Here is a 16,743-nt window from a genome sequence, read left to right as displayed (position 1 = left end):
GATGATTATCTCTGTGCTTCGGTACATGTCTTACCCAGTCATTAACTCCATAAATCTTTAAAATTTAGAAATCTGTCCCCCCCCCCCCGTATTCAAATAGAATGCTCATTGAATGCCCCTGTGATCTCCTCAATTAATACCCCACTTACAGAACTTTGTAATCCCCAGGGTTCCATACTCATTAGAACAAAATGAGTTGACAGTGTCTTGTTAGCAAAAGTTTTATAACCAACACTTTACATTTTAGTATCAGATTTATTTTACATCAGGTACTGGAAATCATATTGATTCATGCTACTACAGTGACACAAATTACATCACAGTACAGAGAAATGCAATTTCCATGAACTTTCTGAAGCTTCCACACCAATGCTGACGTCTAATCTCTTTATAAATAAAAATAATAATCCTATATAATAAAAGGTTAGATAAGTTTGTCCAAAGCTGTCATGCGCAGTAGAGATTGCGCGAGGACAAACATACCTGGCCATAACGAAGGATCAGTCATTGAGGATCAGGCAGCAGAGAGGGTGTGATGGGGGCATGACAAGGAGCGTGACTGGATGGGAATGGGCGTGGCCGGACAGGGTTGGGAGCGCGGGCGGATGGGACCATTGCACTGCAGAAAATGGCCCGTGTACACGGACTTTAGGACTAGTTATAAATAATAAAGATGGAAAAGATTAGTGTACATGGTGCTCTATGTAAGGAAAAGTTAACCTTTCTTGTCACACTGGTGTATTGGAGCAACGCCCAGTAATTCTGTTACCCAGCAGTGACTTGTTTCAGGGACCTTACCTACAGCACTTGGAATGTAGTTTTGTGCTTTTTAAGATCTTAGACAGTAATATCTGCTATAAGTAGGCTGCTCAATGACTGAGTGCTTTAATGGTTCTTAAAGGGACACTCAAGTCAGAATTAAACTGTGCACTTTTTTTTAATGTAAGTAAATTGGATATTAAAACTTTTTGAGTCACCAGCTCCTACTGAGCATGTGCAAGAATTCACAGAATAAGCGTATATGCATTTGTGATTAGCTGATGGCTGTCACATGGAATGTGTATGCATTTGTGATTGGCTGATGGCTGTCACATAGTACAGGGGGAGTGGAAATAGACATAACTTTTAAAATTGTCAGAAAAAAAAATCTAGTATTCATTTGAAGTTCAGACTAAGTGCTATTGCATTGTCTTGTTATCTTGCATTTGTTGATTATGCAAATCTTCTGTGTTGACTGGTCCTTTAAGTAGCAGCGGCTTGTGATAGACAAAGGATCTGATGTGGCAACGCTGTGCAGGACTACAGCATTCAATACCCTGCAATGCTGAGGGCAGGATCCAACTTCTGTCAAGTGGGTAGAAAGTCTTCTGGTGTTGGGGAGCAGTATGCTTGGCAGCTATTAGATGGGGTACAATGCTTGATAGGTATTTAATGGGGCACTATGCTCGGTAGGTATTAGGTGCTCAGTAGGTATCAGATGATAGACTAGGCTTGGTAGGTATTAGCAGGTGTCAGACGGGGAGCAAGATGCTCTGCAGGTGTCAGATGAATAGCAGGGTGCTCTGCAAGGTATTTGGGAGGGTGCAGGATACTCTGCAGATATTGGCTGAGAGGTATTGGGTAGGATGCAGGATACTCTACAGTATTGGCTTAGAGGTATTGGGTAGGGTATAGGATACTCTGCAAATATTGGCTGAGATGTATTGGGTAGGGTGCAGGATACTCTGAAGACATTGGTTGAGAAGTATTGGGTAGGGCGCAGATCCAGATATTGGATAAGATGTAGGGTGCAGGATACTCTGCAGACATTGGCTGAGAGGTATTGGGTAAAGTGCAGGATACTCTGCAGACATTGGCTGAGAGGTATTGGGTAGGGTGCAGAATACTCCGAAGACATTGGTTGAGAGGTAGAGGTATTTGGTAGGGTGCAGGATACTCTGATGACATTGATTGAGAGGTATTGGGTATGACGCAGGATACTCTACAGACATTGGCTGAGAGGTATTGGGTATGGTATAGGATACTCAGCAGATATTGGCTGAGATGTATTGGGTAGGGTGCAGGATACTCTGAAGACATTGGCTGAGAGGTATTGGATAAGGTTCAGGAACTCTAAAGACATTGGCTGCAAGTTATTGGATAGGGTGAAGGATACCGCAGACATTGGCTGAGAGATATTGGGTAGTGCACAGGATGCTCTGCAGACACTGGCTGTGAAGTTGGATGCTATGACATCTTAGTTTGGGTGCAGAATACTCTGTAGGTCATCAGGAAGGGAAGAAATAACAGCATCTATGTGTAGCTTTAGTTTCTGAATTGATGCAGCGCTGATGGGAAGGTGTTGCCTGTGAGCTCGGACCTGTAGGGATAAAAAGAGCAGTGTCACATACTGCAGGGAGAGACACACAGGGTGGCATGATACTAACAATGAGAGGCAGAAGCAAACTCAGGACACACTCACACAGGGATCAGCTCTCATCATTAAACAGAACAGCTTCTGGCTCACGTCCCTAAAAAATGTCTTGAGAAGCAGACTTGGTTCTACTCTGTAGCTACAGAGGCAGCCGATATGGTCTAGTACATTATAATGTTCTAATTCAAATAACTGCCTCCAAAAAGTCCACCCAGCGGTTTGTTCCCCTATTTACGGTCCATTCACAGCGCTGCACTCATTACATGAATTACTAAAGGGTGTTTGTCTGTGCATGCATTAGTCAAACAATATATTAACTACACTCTGCTAACGTATCCTAAATCATGTACAGCAAATCTTATTCCTTTGTGCTGCCAACCTTTTCTAAATCATCCACAGCAAATCTTATTCCCTGGTGCTGCCAACCTATCCTAAATCATCCACAGCAAATCTTATTCCTTTGTGCTGCCAACCTATCCTAAATTATCTACAGCAAATCTTATTCCCTTGTGCTGCCAACCTATCCTAAATCATCTACAGCAAATCTTATTCCCTTGTGCTGCCAACCTATCCTAAATCATATACAGCAAATCTTATTCCCTGGTGCTGCCAACCTATCCTAAATCATCCACAGCAAATCTTATTCCTTTGTGCTGCCAACCTATCCTAAATTATCTACAGCAAATCTTATACCCTTGTGCTGCCAACCTATCCTAAATCATCTACAGCAAATCTTATTCCCTTGTGCTGCCAACCTATCCTAAATCATCTACAGCAAATCTTATTCCCTTGTGCTGCCAACCTATCCTAAATCATCTACAGAAAATCTTATTCCCTGGTGCTGCCAACCTATCCTAAATCATCTACAGCAAACCTTACATTCCCTGGTGCTGCCAACCTATTCTAAATCATCTACAGCAAACCTTACATTCCCTGGTGCTGCCAACCTATCCTAAATCATCTACAGCAAATCTTACATTCCCTCATGCTGCCAACCTATCCGAAATCATCTACAGCAAATCTTACATTCCCTGGTGCTTCAAACCTATCCTAAATCATCTCCAGCAAATCTTACATTCCCTGGTGCTGCCAACCTATCCTAAATCATCTACAGCAAATCTTACTTCCCTGGTGCTGCCAACCTATCCTAAATCATCTACAGCAAATCTTACATTCCCTGGTGCTGCCAACCTATCCTAAATCATCTACAGCAAATCTTATTCCCTGGTGCTGCCAACCTATCCTAAATCATCTACAGCAAATCTTATTCCCTTGTGCTGCCAACCTATCCTAAATCATCTACAGCAAATCGTATTCCCTTGTGCTGCCAACCTATCCTAAATCATCTACAGCAAATCTTATTCCCTTGTGCTGCCAACCTATCCTAAATCATCTACAGCAAATCTTATTCCCTTGTGCTGCCAACCTATCCTAAATCATCTACAGCAAATCGTATTCCCTTGTGCTGCCAACCTATCCTAAATCATCTACAGCAAATCTTATTCCCTTGTGCTGCCAACCTATCCTAAATCATCTACAGCAAATCTTATTCCCTTGTGCTGCCAACCTATCCTAAATCATCTACAGCAAATCGTATTCCCTTGTGCTGCCAACCTATCCTAAATCATCTACAGCAAATCTTATTCCCTTGTGCTGCCAACCTATCCTAAATCATCTACAGCAAATCTTACTTCCCTGGTGCTGCCAACCTATCCTAAATCATGTACAGCAAATCGTACATTCCCTTGTGCTGCCAACCTATCCTAAATCATCTACAGCAAATATTACATTCCCTCGTGCTACCAACCTATCCTAAATCATCTAAAGCAAATCTTACATTCCCTGGTGCTGCCAACCTACCCTAAATCATCTACAGCAAATCTTACTTCCCTGGTGCTGCCAACCTATCCTAAATCATCTACAGCAAATCTTACATTCCCTCGTGCTGCCAACCTATCCTAAATCATCTACAGCAAATCTTACATTCCCTGGTGCTGCCAACCTATCCTAAATCATCTACAGCAAATCTTACATTCCCTCGTGCTGCCAACCTATCCTAAATCATCTACAGCAAATCTTATTCCCTGGTGCTGCCAACCTATCCTAAATCATCTACAGCAAATCTTACATTCCCTGGTGCTGCCAACCTATGCTAAATCATCTAAGCAAATCTTACATTCCCTGGTGCTGCCAACATATCCTAAATCATGTACAGCAAATCTTACTTCCCTGGTGCTGCCAACCTATCCTAAATCATCAACAGCAAATCTTACTTCCCTGGTGCTGCCAACCTATCCTAAATCATCAACAGCAAATCTTACTTCCCTGGTGCTGCCAACCTATCCTAAATCATCTACAGCAAATCTTACTTCCCTGGTGCTGCCAACCTATCCTAAATCATCAACAGCAAATCTTACATTCCCTGGTGCTGCCAACCTATCCTAAATCATCTACAGCAAATCTTACATTCCCTGGTGCTGCCAACCTATCCTAAATCATGTACAGAAAATCTTACTTCCCTGGTGCTGCCAACCTATCCTAAATCATCTACAGCAAACCTTACTTCCCTGGTGCTGCCAACCTATCCTAAATCATCTACAGCAAATCTTACATTCCCTGGTGCTGCCAACCTATCCTAAATCATCTACAGCAAATCTTATTCCCTGGTGCTGCCAACCTATTCTAAATCATCTACAGCAAATCTTATTCCCTGGTGCTGCCAACCTATCCTAAATCATGTACAGCAAATCTTATTCCTTTGTGCTGCCAACCTATCCTAAATCATCTACAGCAAATCTTATTCCCTGGTGCTGCCAACCTATCCTAAATCATCTACAGCAAATCTTATTCCCTTGTGCTGCCAACCTATTCTAAATCATCTACAGCAAACCTTACATTCCCTGGTGCTGCCAACCTATCCTAAATCATCTACAGCAAATCTTACATTCCCTGGTGCTGCCAACCTATACTAAATAATCGACAGCAAATCTTATTCCCTTGTGCTGCCAACCTATCCTAAATCATCTACAGCAAATCTTATTCCCTTGTGCTGCCAACCTATCCTAAATCATCTACAGCAAATCTTACATTCCCTGGTGCTGCCAACCTATCCTAAATCATCTACAGCAAATCTTACATTCCCTGGTGCTGCCAAGCTATCCTAAATCATCTACAGCAAATCTTATTCCCTTGTGCTGCCAACCTATCCTAAATCATCTACAGAAAATCTTACATTCCCTCGTGCTGCCAACCTATCCTAAATCATCTACAGCAAATCTTACATTCCCTGGTGCTGCCAACCTATCCTAAATCATCTACAGCAAATCTTACATTCCCTGGTGCTGCCAACCTATCCTAAATCATCTACAGCAAATCTTATTCCCTGGTGCTGCCAACCTATCCTAAATCATCTACAGCAAACCTTACATTCCCTGGTGCTGCCAACCTATCCTAAATCATCTACAGCAAATCTTACATTCCCTCATGCTGCCAACCTATCCGAAATCATCTACAGCAAATCTTACATTCCCTGGTGCTTCAAACCTATCCTAAATCATCTACAGCAAATCTTACATTCCCTGGTGCTGCCAACCTATCCGAAATCATCTACAGCAAATCTTACTTCCCTGGTTCTGCCAACCTATCCTAAATCATCTACAGCAAATCTTACTTCCCTGGTGCTGCCAACCTATCCTAAATCATCTACAGCAAATCTTACATTCCCTGGTGCTGCCAACCTATCCTAAATCATCTACAGCAAATCTTATTCCCTTGTGCTGCCAACCTATCCTAAATCATCTACAGCAAATCTTATTCCCTTGTGCTGCCAACCTATCCTAAATCATCTACAGCAAATCGTATTCCCTTGTGCTGCCAACCTATCCTAAATCATCTACAGCAAATCTTATTCCCTTGTGCTGCCAACCTATCCTAAATCATCTACAGCAAATCTTATTCCCTTGTGCTGCCAACCTATCCTAAATCATCTACAGCAAATCTTATTCCCTTGTGCTGCCAACCTATCCTAAATCATCTACAGCAAATCGTATTCCCTTGTGCTGCCAACCTATCCTAAATCATCTACAGCAAATCTTATTCCCTTGTGCTGCCAACCTATCCTAAATCATCTACAGCAAATCTTATTCCCTTGTGCTGCCAACCTATCCTAAATCATCTACAGCAAATCGTATTCCCTTGTGCTGCCAACCTATCCTAAATCATCTACAGCAAATCTTATTCCCTTGTGCTGCCAACCTATCCTAAATCATCTACAGCAAATCTTACTTCCCTGGTGCTGCCGACCTATCCTAAATCATGTACAGCAAATCGTACATTCCCTTGTGCTGCCAACCTATCCTAAATCATCTACAGCAAATATTACATTCCCTCGTGCTGCCAACCTATCCTAAATCATCTAAAGCAAATCTTACATTCCCTGGTGCTGCCAACCTACCCTAAATCATCTACAGCAAATCTTACTTCCCTGGTGCTGCCAACCTATCCTAAATCATCTACAGCAAATCTTACATTCCCTCGTGCTGCCAACCTATCCTAAATCATCTACAGCAAATCTTACTTCCCTGGTGCTGCCAACCTATCCTAAATCATCTACAGCAAATCTTACATTCCCTCGTGCTGCCAACCTATCCTAAATCATCTACAGCAAACCTTACATTCCCTCGTGCTGCCAACCTATCCTAAATCATCTACAGCAAATCTTACATTCCCTCGTGCTGCCAACCTATCCTAAATCATCTACAGCAAATCTTACATTCCCTCGTGCTGCCAACCTATCCTAAATCATCTACAGCAAATCTTACATTCCCTGGTGCTGCCAACCTATCCTAAATCATCTACAGCAAATCTTACATTCCCTCGTGCTGCCAACCTATCCTAAATCATCTACAGCAAATCTTATTCCCTGGTGCTGCCAACCTATCCTAAATCATCTACAGCAAATCTTACATTCCCTGGTGCTGCCAACCTATCCTAAATCATCTAAGCAAATCTTACATTCCCTGGTGCTGCCAACATATCCTAAATCATGTACAGCAAATCTTACTTCCCTGGTGCTGCCAACCTATCCTAAATCATCAACAGCAAATCTTACTTCCCTGGTGCTGCCAACCTATCCTAAATCATCAACAGCAAATCTTACTTCCCTGGTGCTGCCAACCTATCCTAAATCATCTACAGCAAATCTTACTTCCCTGGTGCTGCCAACCTATTCTAAATCATCTACAGCAAATCTTACATTCCCTGGTGCTGCCAACCTATCCTAAATCATCTACAGCAAATCTTACATTCCCTGGTGCTGCCAACCTATCCTAAATCATCTACAGCAAATCTTACATTCCCTGGTGCTGCCAACCTATCCTAAATCATGTACAGAAAATCTTACTTCCCTGGTGCTGCCAACCTATCCTAAATCATCTACAGCAAACCTTACTTCCCTGGTGCTGCCAACCTATCCTAAATCATCAACAGCAAATCTTACATTCCCTGGTGCTGCCAACCTATCCTAAATCATCTACAGCAAATCTTATTCCCTTGTGCTGCCAACCTATCCTAAATCATCTACAGCAAATCTTACATTCCCTGGTGCTGCCAACCTATCCTAAATCATCTACAGCAAATCTTATTCCCTGGTGCTGCCAACCTATCCTAAATCATGTACAGCAAATCTTATTCCTTTGTGCTGCCAACCTATCCTAAATCATCTACAGCAAATCTTATTCCCTGGTGCTGCCAACCTATCCTAAATCATCTACAGCAAATCTTATTCCCTTGTGCTGCCAACCTATTCTAAATCATCTACAGCAAACCTTACATTCCCTGGTGCTGCCAACCTATCCTAAATCATCTACAGCAAATCTTACATTCCCTGGTGCTGCCAACCTATACTAAATAATCGACAGCAAATCTTATTCCCTTGTGCTGCCAACCTATCCTAAATCATCTACAGCAAATCTTATTCCCTTGTGCTGCCAACCTATCCTAAATCATCTACAGCAAATCTTACATTCCCTGGTGCTGCCAAGCTATCCTAAATCATCTACAGCAAATCTTATTCCCTTGTGCTGCCAACCTATCCTAAATCATCTACAGAAAATCTTACATTCCCTCGTGCTGCCAACCTATCCTAAATCATCTACAGCAAATCTTACATTCCCTGGTGCTGCCAACCTATCCTAAATCATCTACAGCAAATCTTACATTCCCTGGTGCTGCCAACCTATCCTAAATCATCTACAGCAAATCTTACATTCCCTGGTGCTGCCAACCTATCCTAAATCATCTACAGCAAATCTTACATTCCCTGGTGCTGCCAACCTATCCTAAATCATCTACAGCAAATCTTACATTCCCTGATGCTGCCAACCTATCCTAAATCATCTACAGCAAATCTTACATTCCCTGGTGCTGCCAACCTATCCTAAATCATCTACAGCAAATCTTACTTCCCTGGTGCTGCCAACCTATCCTAAATCATCTACAGCAAATCTTACTTCCCTGGTGCTGCCAACCTATCCTAAATCATCTACAGCAAATCTTACATTCCCTGGTGCTGCCAACCTATCCTAAATCATCTACAGCAAACCTTACATTCCCTGGTGCTGCCAACCTATTCTAAATCATCTACAGCAAACCTTACATTCCCTGGTGCTGCCAACCTATTCTAAATCATCTACAGCAAACCTTACATTCCCTGGTGCTGCCAACCTATCCTAAATCATCTACAGCAAATCTTACATTCCCTCGTGCTGCCAACCTATCCTAAATCATCTACAGCAAATCTTACATTCCCTGGTGCTGCCAACCTATACTAAATCATCTACAGCAAATCTTATTCCCTTGTGCTGCCAACCTATCCTAAATCATCTACAGCAAATCTTATTCCCTTGTGCTGCCAACCTATCCTAAATCATCTACAGCAAATCTTACATTCCCTGGTGCTGCCAACCTATCCTAAATCCTATACAGCAAATCTTACATTCCCTGGTGCTGCCAACCTATCCTAAATCATCTACAGCAAATCTTATTCCCTGGTGCTGCCAACCTATCCTAAATCATCTACAGCAAATCTTACATTCCCTGGTGCTGCCAACCTATCCTAAATCATCTACAGCAAATCTTATTCCCTGGTGCTGCCAACCTATCCTAAATCATCTACAGCAAATCTTACATTCCCTGGTGCTGCCAACCTATCCTAAATAATCTACAGCAAACCTTACATTACCTGGTGCTGCCAACCTATTCTAAATCATCTACAGCAAACCTTACATTCCCTGGTGCTGCCAACCTATTCTAAATCATCTACAGCAAACCTTACATTCCCTGGTGCTGCCAACCTATCCTAAATCATCTACAGCAAATCTTACATTCCCTCGTGCTGCCAACCTATCCTAAATCATCTACAGCAAATCTTACATTCCCTGGTGCTGCCAACCTATCCTAAATCATCTACAGCAAATCTTATTCCCTTGTGCTGCCAACCTATCCTAAATCATCTACAGCAAATCTTACATTCCCTCGTGCTGCCAACCTATCCTAAATCATCTACAGCAAATCTTACATTCCCTGGTGCTGCCAACCTATCCTAAATCATCTACAGCAAATCTTATTCCCTTGTGCTGCCAACCTATCCTAAATCATCTACAGCAAATCTTATTCCCTTGTGCTGCCAACCTATCCTAAATCATCTACAGCAAATCTTACATTCCCTGGTGCTGCCAACCTATCCTAAATCCTTGGAATTTGAACAGAAACCAATGGCACTACTATCGTGTGAGACCTTAATTCCTACAATTCTTCAATAGTTTGTCAGGATGTGGGTGCTGTGTATAAAACCGTATTTTAACAAAGAAAGAGAGAAAGTATACACTTCTAGCACTCCTGGGTCTAAGGATAATTTAAATCTAACTGGATGACATAAATTATTATAATAAGTGAAAAGGGGAGAAAACAAACTACAAATTAAAATATAACTTTTATTGGGTTACGTTTAAAATAGGAATGAACTTAAAAAATGAACTTAAAATAGGAATGAACTTAAAAACGCACTTAGGCACCGTTTTTTTTATTATTTATGTCAGCAAATCAATACAAGTTGAGATTGTTGCTCCTAGTACTAGAGTGTTAATTGTAGGCTGGAGTGGGAACTGCTATATATTTGTATCTTGGAGATGTGATACATCAAACTTTCTGTATACGAAGTTACCAATTCTTATATGAGGATTGAGTATATAACGTATTGTTTTTGGTCTGTGTCTCCAAAATGATATATCTATATATGCGAAGCTTAGTGTAAGTTGAACAGTGGGTATATAATTTTGTATATTTCTGCTTATTATCAGCTGAAATTATATTCACCACTTGTCACTTAAATTCTAAATATATGGCAAGATGGGACCAGTTTATATGACGTTTCTCGTCAATAATTATAAACAGTCTCTCTACTTGTCCAAAGTAACACGACTTCTGTATTAGCAATTACCCACTAAAAGATTGAAGTGTAGGTTATTCACTCGAAAAATCAAGAGCTATCTTGCATGAGCGCTCTTATAGTGTATATAAATGATTAAACTAAATTATGATACAATTTCTGTTTATTGAAACATTGTATATCGTTATTCAACTGGATAAACTTTATTGTGTTAAATTCCTCTGCGGTTATATATAAACCGTTGTTACTGGATATACTCAAACTCTAATTACAAAGATTGTGTTCTTTATTATATGCACTTGAGCTGTATGTGCTTAAAAAGCTCCGTGGATAACTCAGTTTAATAATGTTAAGTGTCACTGATTTTTACTTGCCAAAGTATACAGTCTCTATTAAGGTGCCCTTAATTGTTATATGTTATTGATGAACATAGTTGAATTAAATTTGCTGATGCTCTTCATATATATATTTTAAGCGGCTCTTAGGTCCAGTATGTAGCGTGTATTAAAGCTGTAGTTCAGGATATGCCTGAGTGGTATATTACACGACTTATGAGTCACAAATAGTTTGTATATATTGAACGAACTTAGGTAAAATTTGTCAGCTCACAGTTTCTTTAAGTGCCAGTTTAAGTAACTCTTTGTGATGTGGCAGTTAAGTAATGTTAAATATTGCAACAATGGAGCATATCTGTTCCTAGCACCACAGATTTAATTGAGTACCGATTTAAGTAACTCTCAGTGTTCCGGTACTTAAATAGTGTAGTTTATTACAACAATGGAACGTATCTGTTCCCAGCAACACCTGAGTCGTGGCAAAAAGATGTTCAAATATTCTGCTTGTATTGTGAGTCTATGAAGTTAAACCTACTGTTCGTTTAGATTTGCACACTCGCAGCCAATTATGCTAGTCTGTGTACGTTCTACCTCCCATGCAAACAGGATTTCCACAGATTAGGTTTGTGCACTGCTCTATTGTATGAGCCGTATTAGAGGCAAAATTATGCCTATGTGATCAAGCTGCACTTCATAATTATACGCAAGAGTAAATACAATTGCGTTCTAAGTATACTTTGTGCACATTGGCTTTAAGGGCAGAGATATCTTACAACAAAAGGTATCGTGAATATACCCAGTACAACTAGAGGTTGATTTTAGCTTATTAGGCAATAGCCACAAACGTAATTCTATTGTCTAGTTATTGTACAATATAAGATTTAAAGTTAGCTATTACAGGAGGAATAGCACTTACAACAGTATTCGGTACCAGCACCATACATTAACACATAGTTAAATCTGAGCATTAATTATTACAAGTGAAATCTTTGCTGACTACAGTAATTTGCGGTAGCCTAAGGCTGTCTAAAAACACAGGAGCTCCTAGGACTCCTCACCATTGCCCTATCGTCCCTAACATGTTTCGCAACTTAACGTTGCTTTTTCAAAGGTGAACGCGCCGCAATATTGGCGGCTTTTTAAGGCCGTTGGAAACACGCCCCCAATAGGCGTGTATTGTAATTCAGACCAATGACATGAGATGGACTAATGATTGACGTAGAGAGACGTGTCTGAATTTTACTATAGAACGGTTTATTTGATCCTATCTGCGAGCTATTCTTGAATTCTTTCCAAAGCCTGATGATAAATAAAAATGATGAAATATTGTTGTAGTAAAAACAGTTAACCTGTTCAAAATAGTTTTCATTTGCCAATTATATTCACAGAGGTAGCTAATGTTGTATTGACCACAGTGACTCTGTACATTAATTTGTGTTGTTATACCATGCTGTTTTATATTAACTTATCCTAGGGGGTTATTGAATTTGTCATATTGATAAATCTGATAAAAGTACAATCAGAACTGTCACCAGGATTGTGTTCTGTGTAAAACCTTACCTACTTTGAATATATTTTAACAAACATAATATAAAATAGCGTGTTAAAACCGTGAATAAAGAATATGTAGAAAAATAATAAAAAAAAAAAAATAAAGGGAGGGGAGTGTTTAGACTATTAACCTCAAACATAACTGGACATTATGTGTGCTTATGTTGTGAAAATAGGGGATCATAAGACCCCTAAGACGTGCATCATTGTGTGTATTAATACTTTACTCTTAAAGTAGCAACATGTGAAGAAAATCTTAACATGAAATAAGTGCGTTGATGGATCATTAATAAAGATCATACTGAGTGGTGTTATAGTTAGTGCAACAGCACTTATCCAGTGACTTAGGCCTAGATTTGGAGTTCGGCGGTAAAAGGGCTGTTAACGCTCCGCGGGTTTTTTTCTGGCCGCACCATAAATTTAACTCTGGTATCGAGAGTCCAAAAAAATGCTGCGTTAGGCTCCAAAAAAGGAGCGTAGAGCATTTTTACCGCAAATGCAACTCTCGATACCAGAGTTGCTTACGGACGCGGCCAGCCTCAAAAACGTGCTCGTGCACGATTCCCCCATAGGAAACAATGGGGCTGTTTGAGCTGAAAAAAAACCTAACACCTGCAAAAAAGCCGCGTTCAGCTCCTAACGCAGCCCCATTGTTTCCTATGGGGAAACACTTCCTACGTCTGCACCTAACACTCTAACATGTACCCCGAGTCTAAACACCCCTAACCTTACACTTATTAACCCCTAATCTGCCGCCCCCGCTATCGCTGACCCCTGCATTACACTTTTAACCCCTAATCTGCTGCTCCGTAAACCGCCGCCACCTACGTTATCCCTATGTACCCCTAATCTGCTGCCCTAACATCGCCGACCCCTATGTTATATTTATTAACCCCTAATCTGCCCCCCACAACGTCGCCGACACCTACCTACACTTATTAACCCCTAATCTGCCGAGCGGACCTGAGCGCTACTATAATAAATGTATTAACCCCTAATCCGCCTCACTAACCCTATAATAAATAGTATTAACCCCTAATCTGCCCTCCCTAACATCGCCGACACCTACCTTCAATTATTAACCCCTAATCTGCCGACCGGAGCTCACCGCTATTCTAATAAATGGATTAACCCCTAAAGCTAAGTCTAACCCTAACACTAACACCCCCCTAACTTAAATATAATTTACATCTAACGAAATAAATTAACTCTTATTAAATAACTTATTCCTATTTAAAGCTAAATACTTACCTGTAAAATAAATCCTAATATAGCTACAATATAAATTACATTTATATTATAGCTATTTTAGGATTAATATTTATTTTACAGGCAACTTTGTAATTATTTTAACCAGGTACAATAGCTATTAAATAGTTAAGAACTATTTAATAGTTACCTAGTTAAAATAATTACAAATTGACCTGTAAAATAAATCCTAACCTAAGTTATAATTAAACCTAACACTACCCTATCAATAAAATAATTAAATAAACTACCTACAATTACCTACAATTAACCTAACACTACACTATCAATAAATTAAATAAACACAATTGCTACAAATAAATACAATTAAATAAACTATCTAAAGTACAAAAAATAAAAAAGAACTAAGTTACAGAAAATAAAAAAATATTTACAAACATAAGAAAAATATTACAACAATTTTAAACTAATTACACCTACTCTAAGCCCCCTAATAAAATAACAAAGCCCCCCAAAATAAAAAATTCCCTACCCTATTCTAAAATACAAAAATTACAAGCTCTTTTACCTTACCAGCCCTGAACAGGGCCCTTTGCGGGGCATGCCCCAAGAAGTTCAGCTCTTTTGCCTGTAAAAAAAAACATACAATACCCCCCCCCCAACATTACAACCCACCACCCACATACCCCTAATCTAACCCAAACCCCCCTTAAATAAACCTAACACTAAGCCCCTGAAGATCTTCCTACCTTGTCTTCACCTCACCAGGTATCACCGATCCGTCCTGGCTCCAAGATCTTCATCCAACCCAAGCGGGGGTTGGCGATCCATAATCCGGTGCTCCAAAGTCTTCCTCCTATCCGGCAAGAAGAGGACATCCGGACCGGCAAACATCTTCTCCAAGCGGCATCTTCTATGTTCTTCCATCCGATGACGACCGGCTCCATCTTGAAGACCTCCAGCGCGGATCCATCCTCTTCTTCCGACGACTAGACGACGAATGACGGTTCCTTTAAGGGACGTCATCCAAGATGGCGTCCCTCGAATTCCGATTGGCTGATAGGATTCTATCAGCCAATCGGAATTAAGGTAGGAATTTTCTGATTGGCTGATGGAATCAGCCAATCAGAATCAAGTTCAATCCGATTGGCCGATCCCATCAGCCAATCAGATTGAGCTCGCATTCTATTGGCTGATCGGAACAGCCAATAGAATGCGAGCTCAATCTGATTGGCTGATTGGATCAGCCAATCGGATTGAACTTGATTCTGATTGGCTGATTCCATCAGCCAATCAGAAAATTCCTACCTTAATTCCGATTGGCTGATAGAATCCTATCAGCCAATCGGAATTCGAGGGACGCCATCTTGGATGACGTCCCTTAAAGGAACCGTCATTCGTCGTCTAGTCGTCGGAAGAAGAGGATGGATCCGCGCTGGAGGTCTTCAAGATGGAGCCGGTCGTCATCGGATGGAAGAACATAGAAGATGCCGCTTGGAGAAGATGTTTGCCGGTCCGGATGTCCTCTTCTTGCCGGATAGGAGGAAGACTTTGGAGCACCGGATTATGGATCGCCAACCCCCGCTTGGGTTGGATGAAGATCTTGGAGCCAGGACGGATCGGTGATACCTGGTGAGGTGAAGACAAGGTAGGAAGATCTTCAGGGGCTTAGTGTTAGGTTTATTTAAGGGGGGTTTGGGTTAGATTAGGGGTATGTGGGTGGTGGGTTGTAATGTTGGGGGGGGGGTATTGTATGTTTTTTTTTACAGGCAAAAGAGCTGAACTTCTTGGGGCATGCCCCGCAAAGGGCCCTGTTCAGGGCTGGTAAGGTAAAAGAGCTTGTAATTTTTGTATTTTAGAATAGGGTAGGGAATTTTTTATTTTGGGGGGCTTTGTTATTTTATTAGGGGGCTTAGAGTAGGTGTAATTAGTTTAAAATTGTTGTAATATTTTTCTTATGTTTGTAAATATTTTTTTATTTTCTGTAACTTAGTTCTTTTTTATTTTTTGTACTTTAGATAGTTTATTTAATTGTATTTATTTGTAGCAATTGTGTTTATTTAATTTATTGATAGTGTAGTGTTAGGTTAATTGTAGGTAATTGTAGGTAGTTTATTTAATTATTTTATTGATAGGGTAGTGTTAGGTTTAATTATAACTTAGGTTAGGATTTATTTTACAGGTCAATTTGTAATTATTTTAACTAGGTAACTATTAAATAGTTCTTAACTATTTAATAGCTATTGTACCTGGTTAAAATAATTACAAAGTTGCCTGTAAAATAAATATTAATCCTAAAATAGCTATAATATAAATGTAATTTATATTGTAGCTATATTAGGATTTATTTTACAGGTAAGTATTTAGCTTTAAATAGGAATAAGTTATTTAATAAGAGTTAATTTATTTCGTTAGATGTAAATTATATTTAAGTTAGGGGGGTGTTAGTGTTAGGGTTAGACTTAGCTTTAGGGGTTAATCCATTTATTAGAATAGCGGTGAGCTCCGGTCGGCAGATTAGGGGTTAATAATTGAAGGTAGGTGTCGGCGATGTTAGGGAGGGCAGATTAGGGGTTAATACTATTTATGATAGGGTTAGTGAGGCGGATTAGGGGTTAATACATTTATTATAGTAGCGCTCAGGTCCGCTCGGCAGATTAGGGGTTAATAAGTGTAGGTAGGTGTCGGCGACGTTGTGGGGGGCAGATTAGGGGTTAATAAATATAACATAGGGGTCGGCGATGTTAGGGGCAGCAGATTAGGGGTACATAGGGATAACGTAGGTGGCG

General features: G+C 40.3%; 1 protein-coding gene across 1 annotated transcript in view; it reads right to left on the bottom strand.

The window, feature by feature from the left end:
* Positions 1–207: 207 nt before the first annotated feature.
* The window catches only part of LOC128662718 (protein DENND6B-like), a 574,365-nt gene continuing 557,829 nt past the window's right edge, over positions 208–16,743 (bottom strand). The window contains exon 20 of the mRNA XM_053716624.1: positions 208–2,359. Within this exon, the coding sequence (XP_053572599.1) occupies positions 2,237–2,359 (123 nt within the window). The 3' untranslated portion in view covers positions 208–2,236. The remainder of the gene's footprint in view (positions 2,360–16,743) is intronic.

This window comes from Bombina bombina, chromosome 6 (genome assembly GCF_027579735.1).
Source record: "Bombina bombina isolate aBomBom1 chromosome 6, aBomBom1.pri, whole genome shotgun sequence".
NCBI classification, from domain to species: domain Eukaryota; kingdom Metazoa; phylum Chordata; class Amphibia; order Anura; family Bombinatoridae; genus Bombina; species Bombina bombina.
The sequence above is the reverse complement of the archived record's forward strand: the minus strand, read 5'-3'. Positions and strand labels throughout refer to the sequence as shown.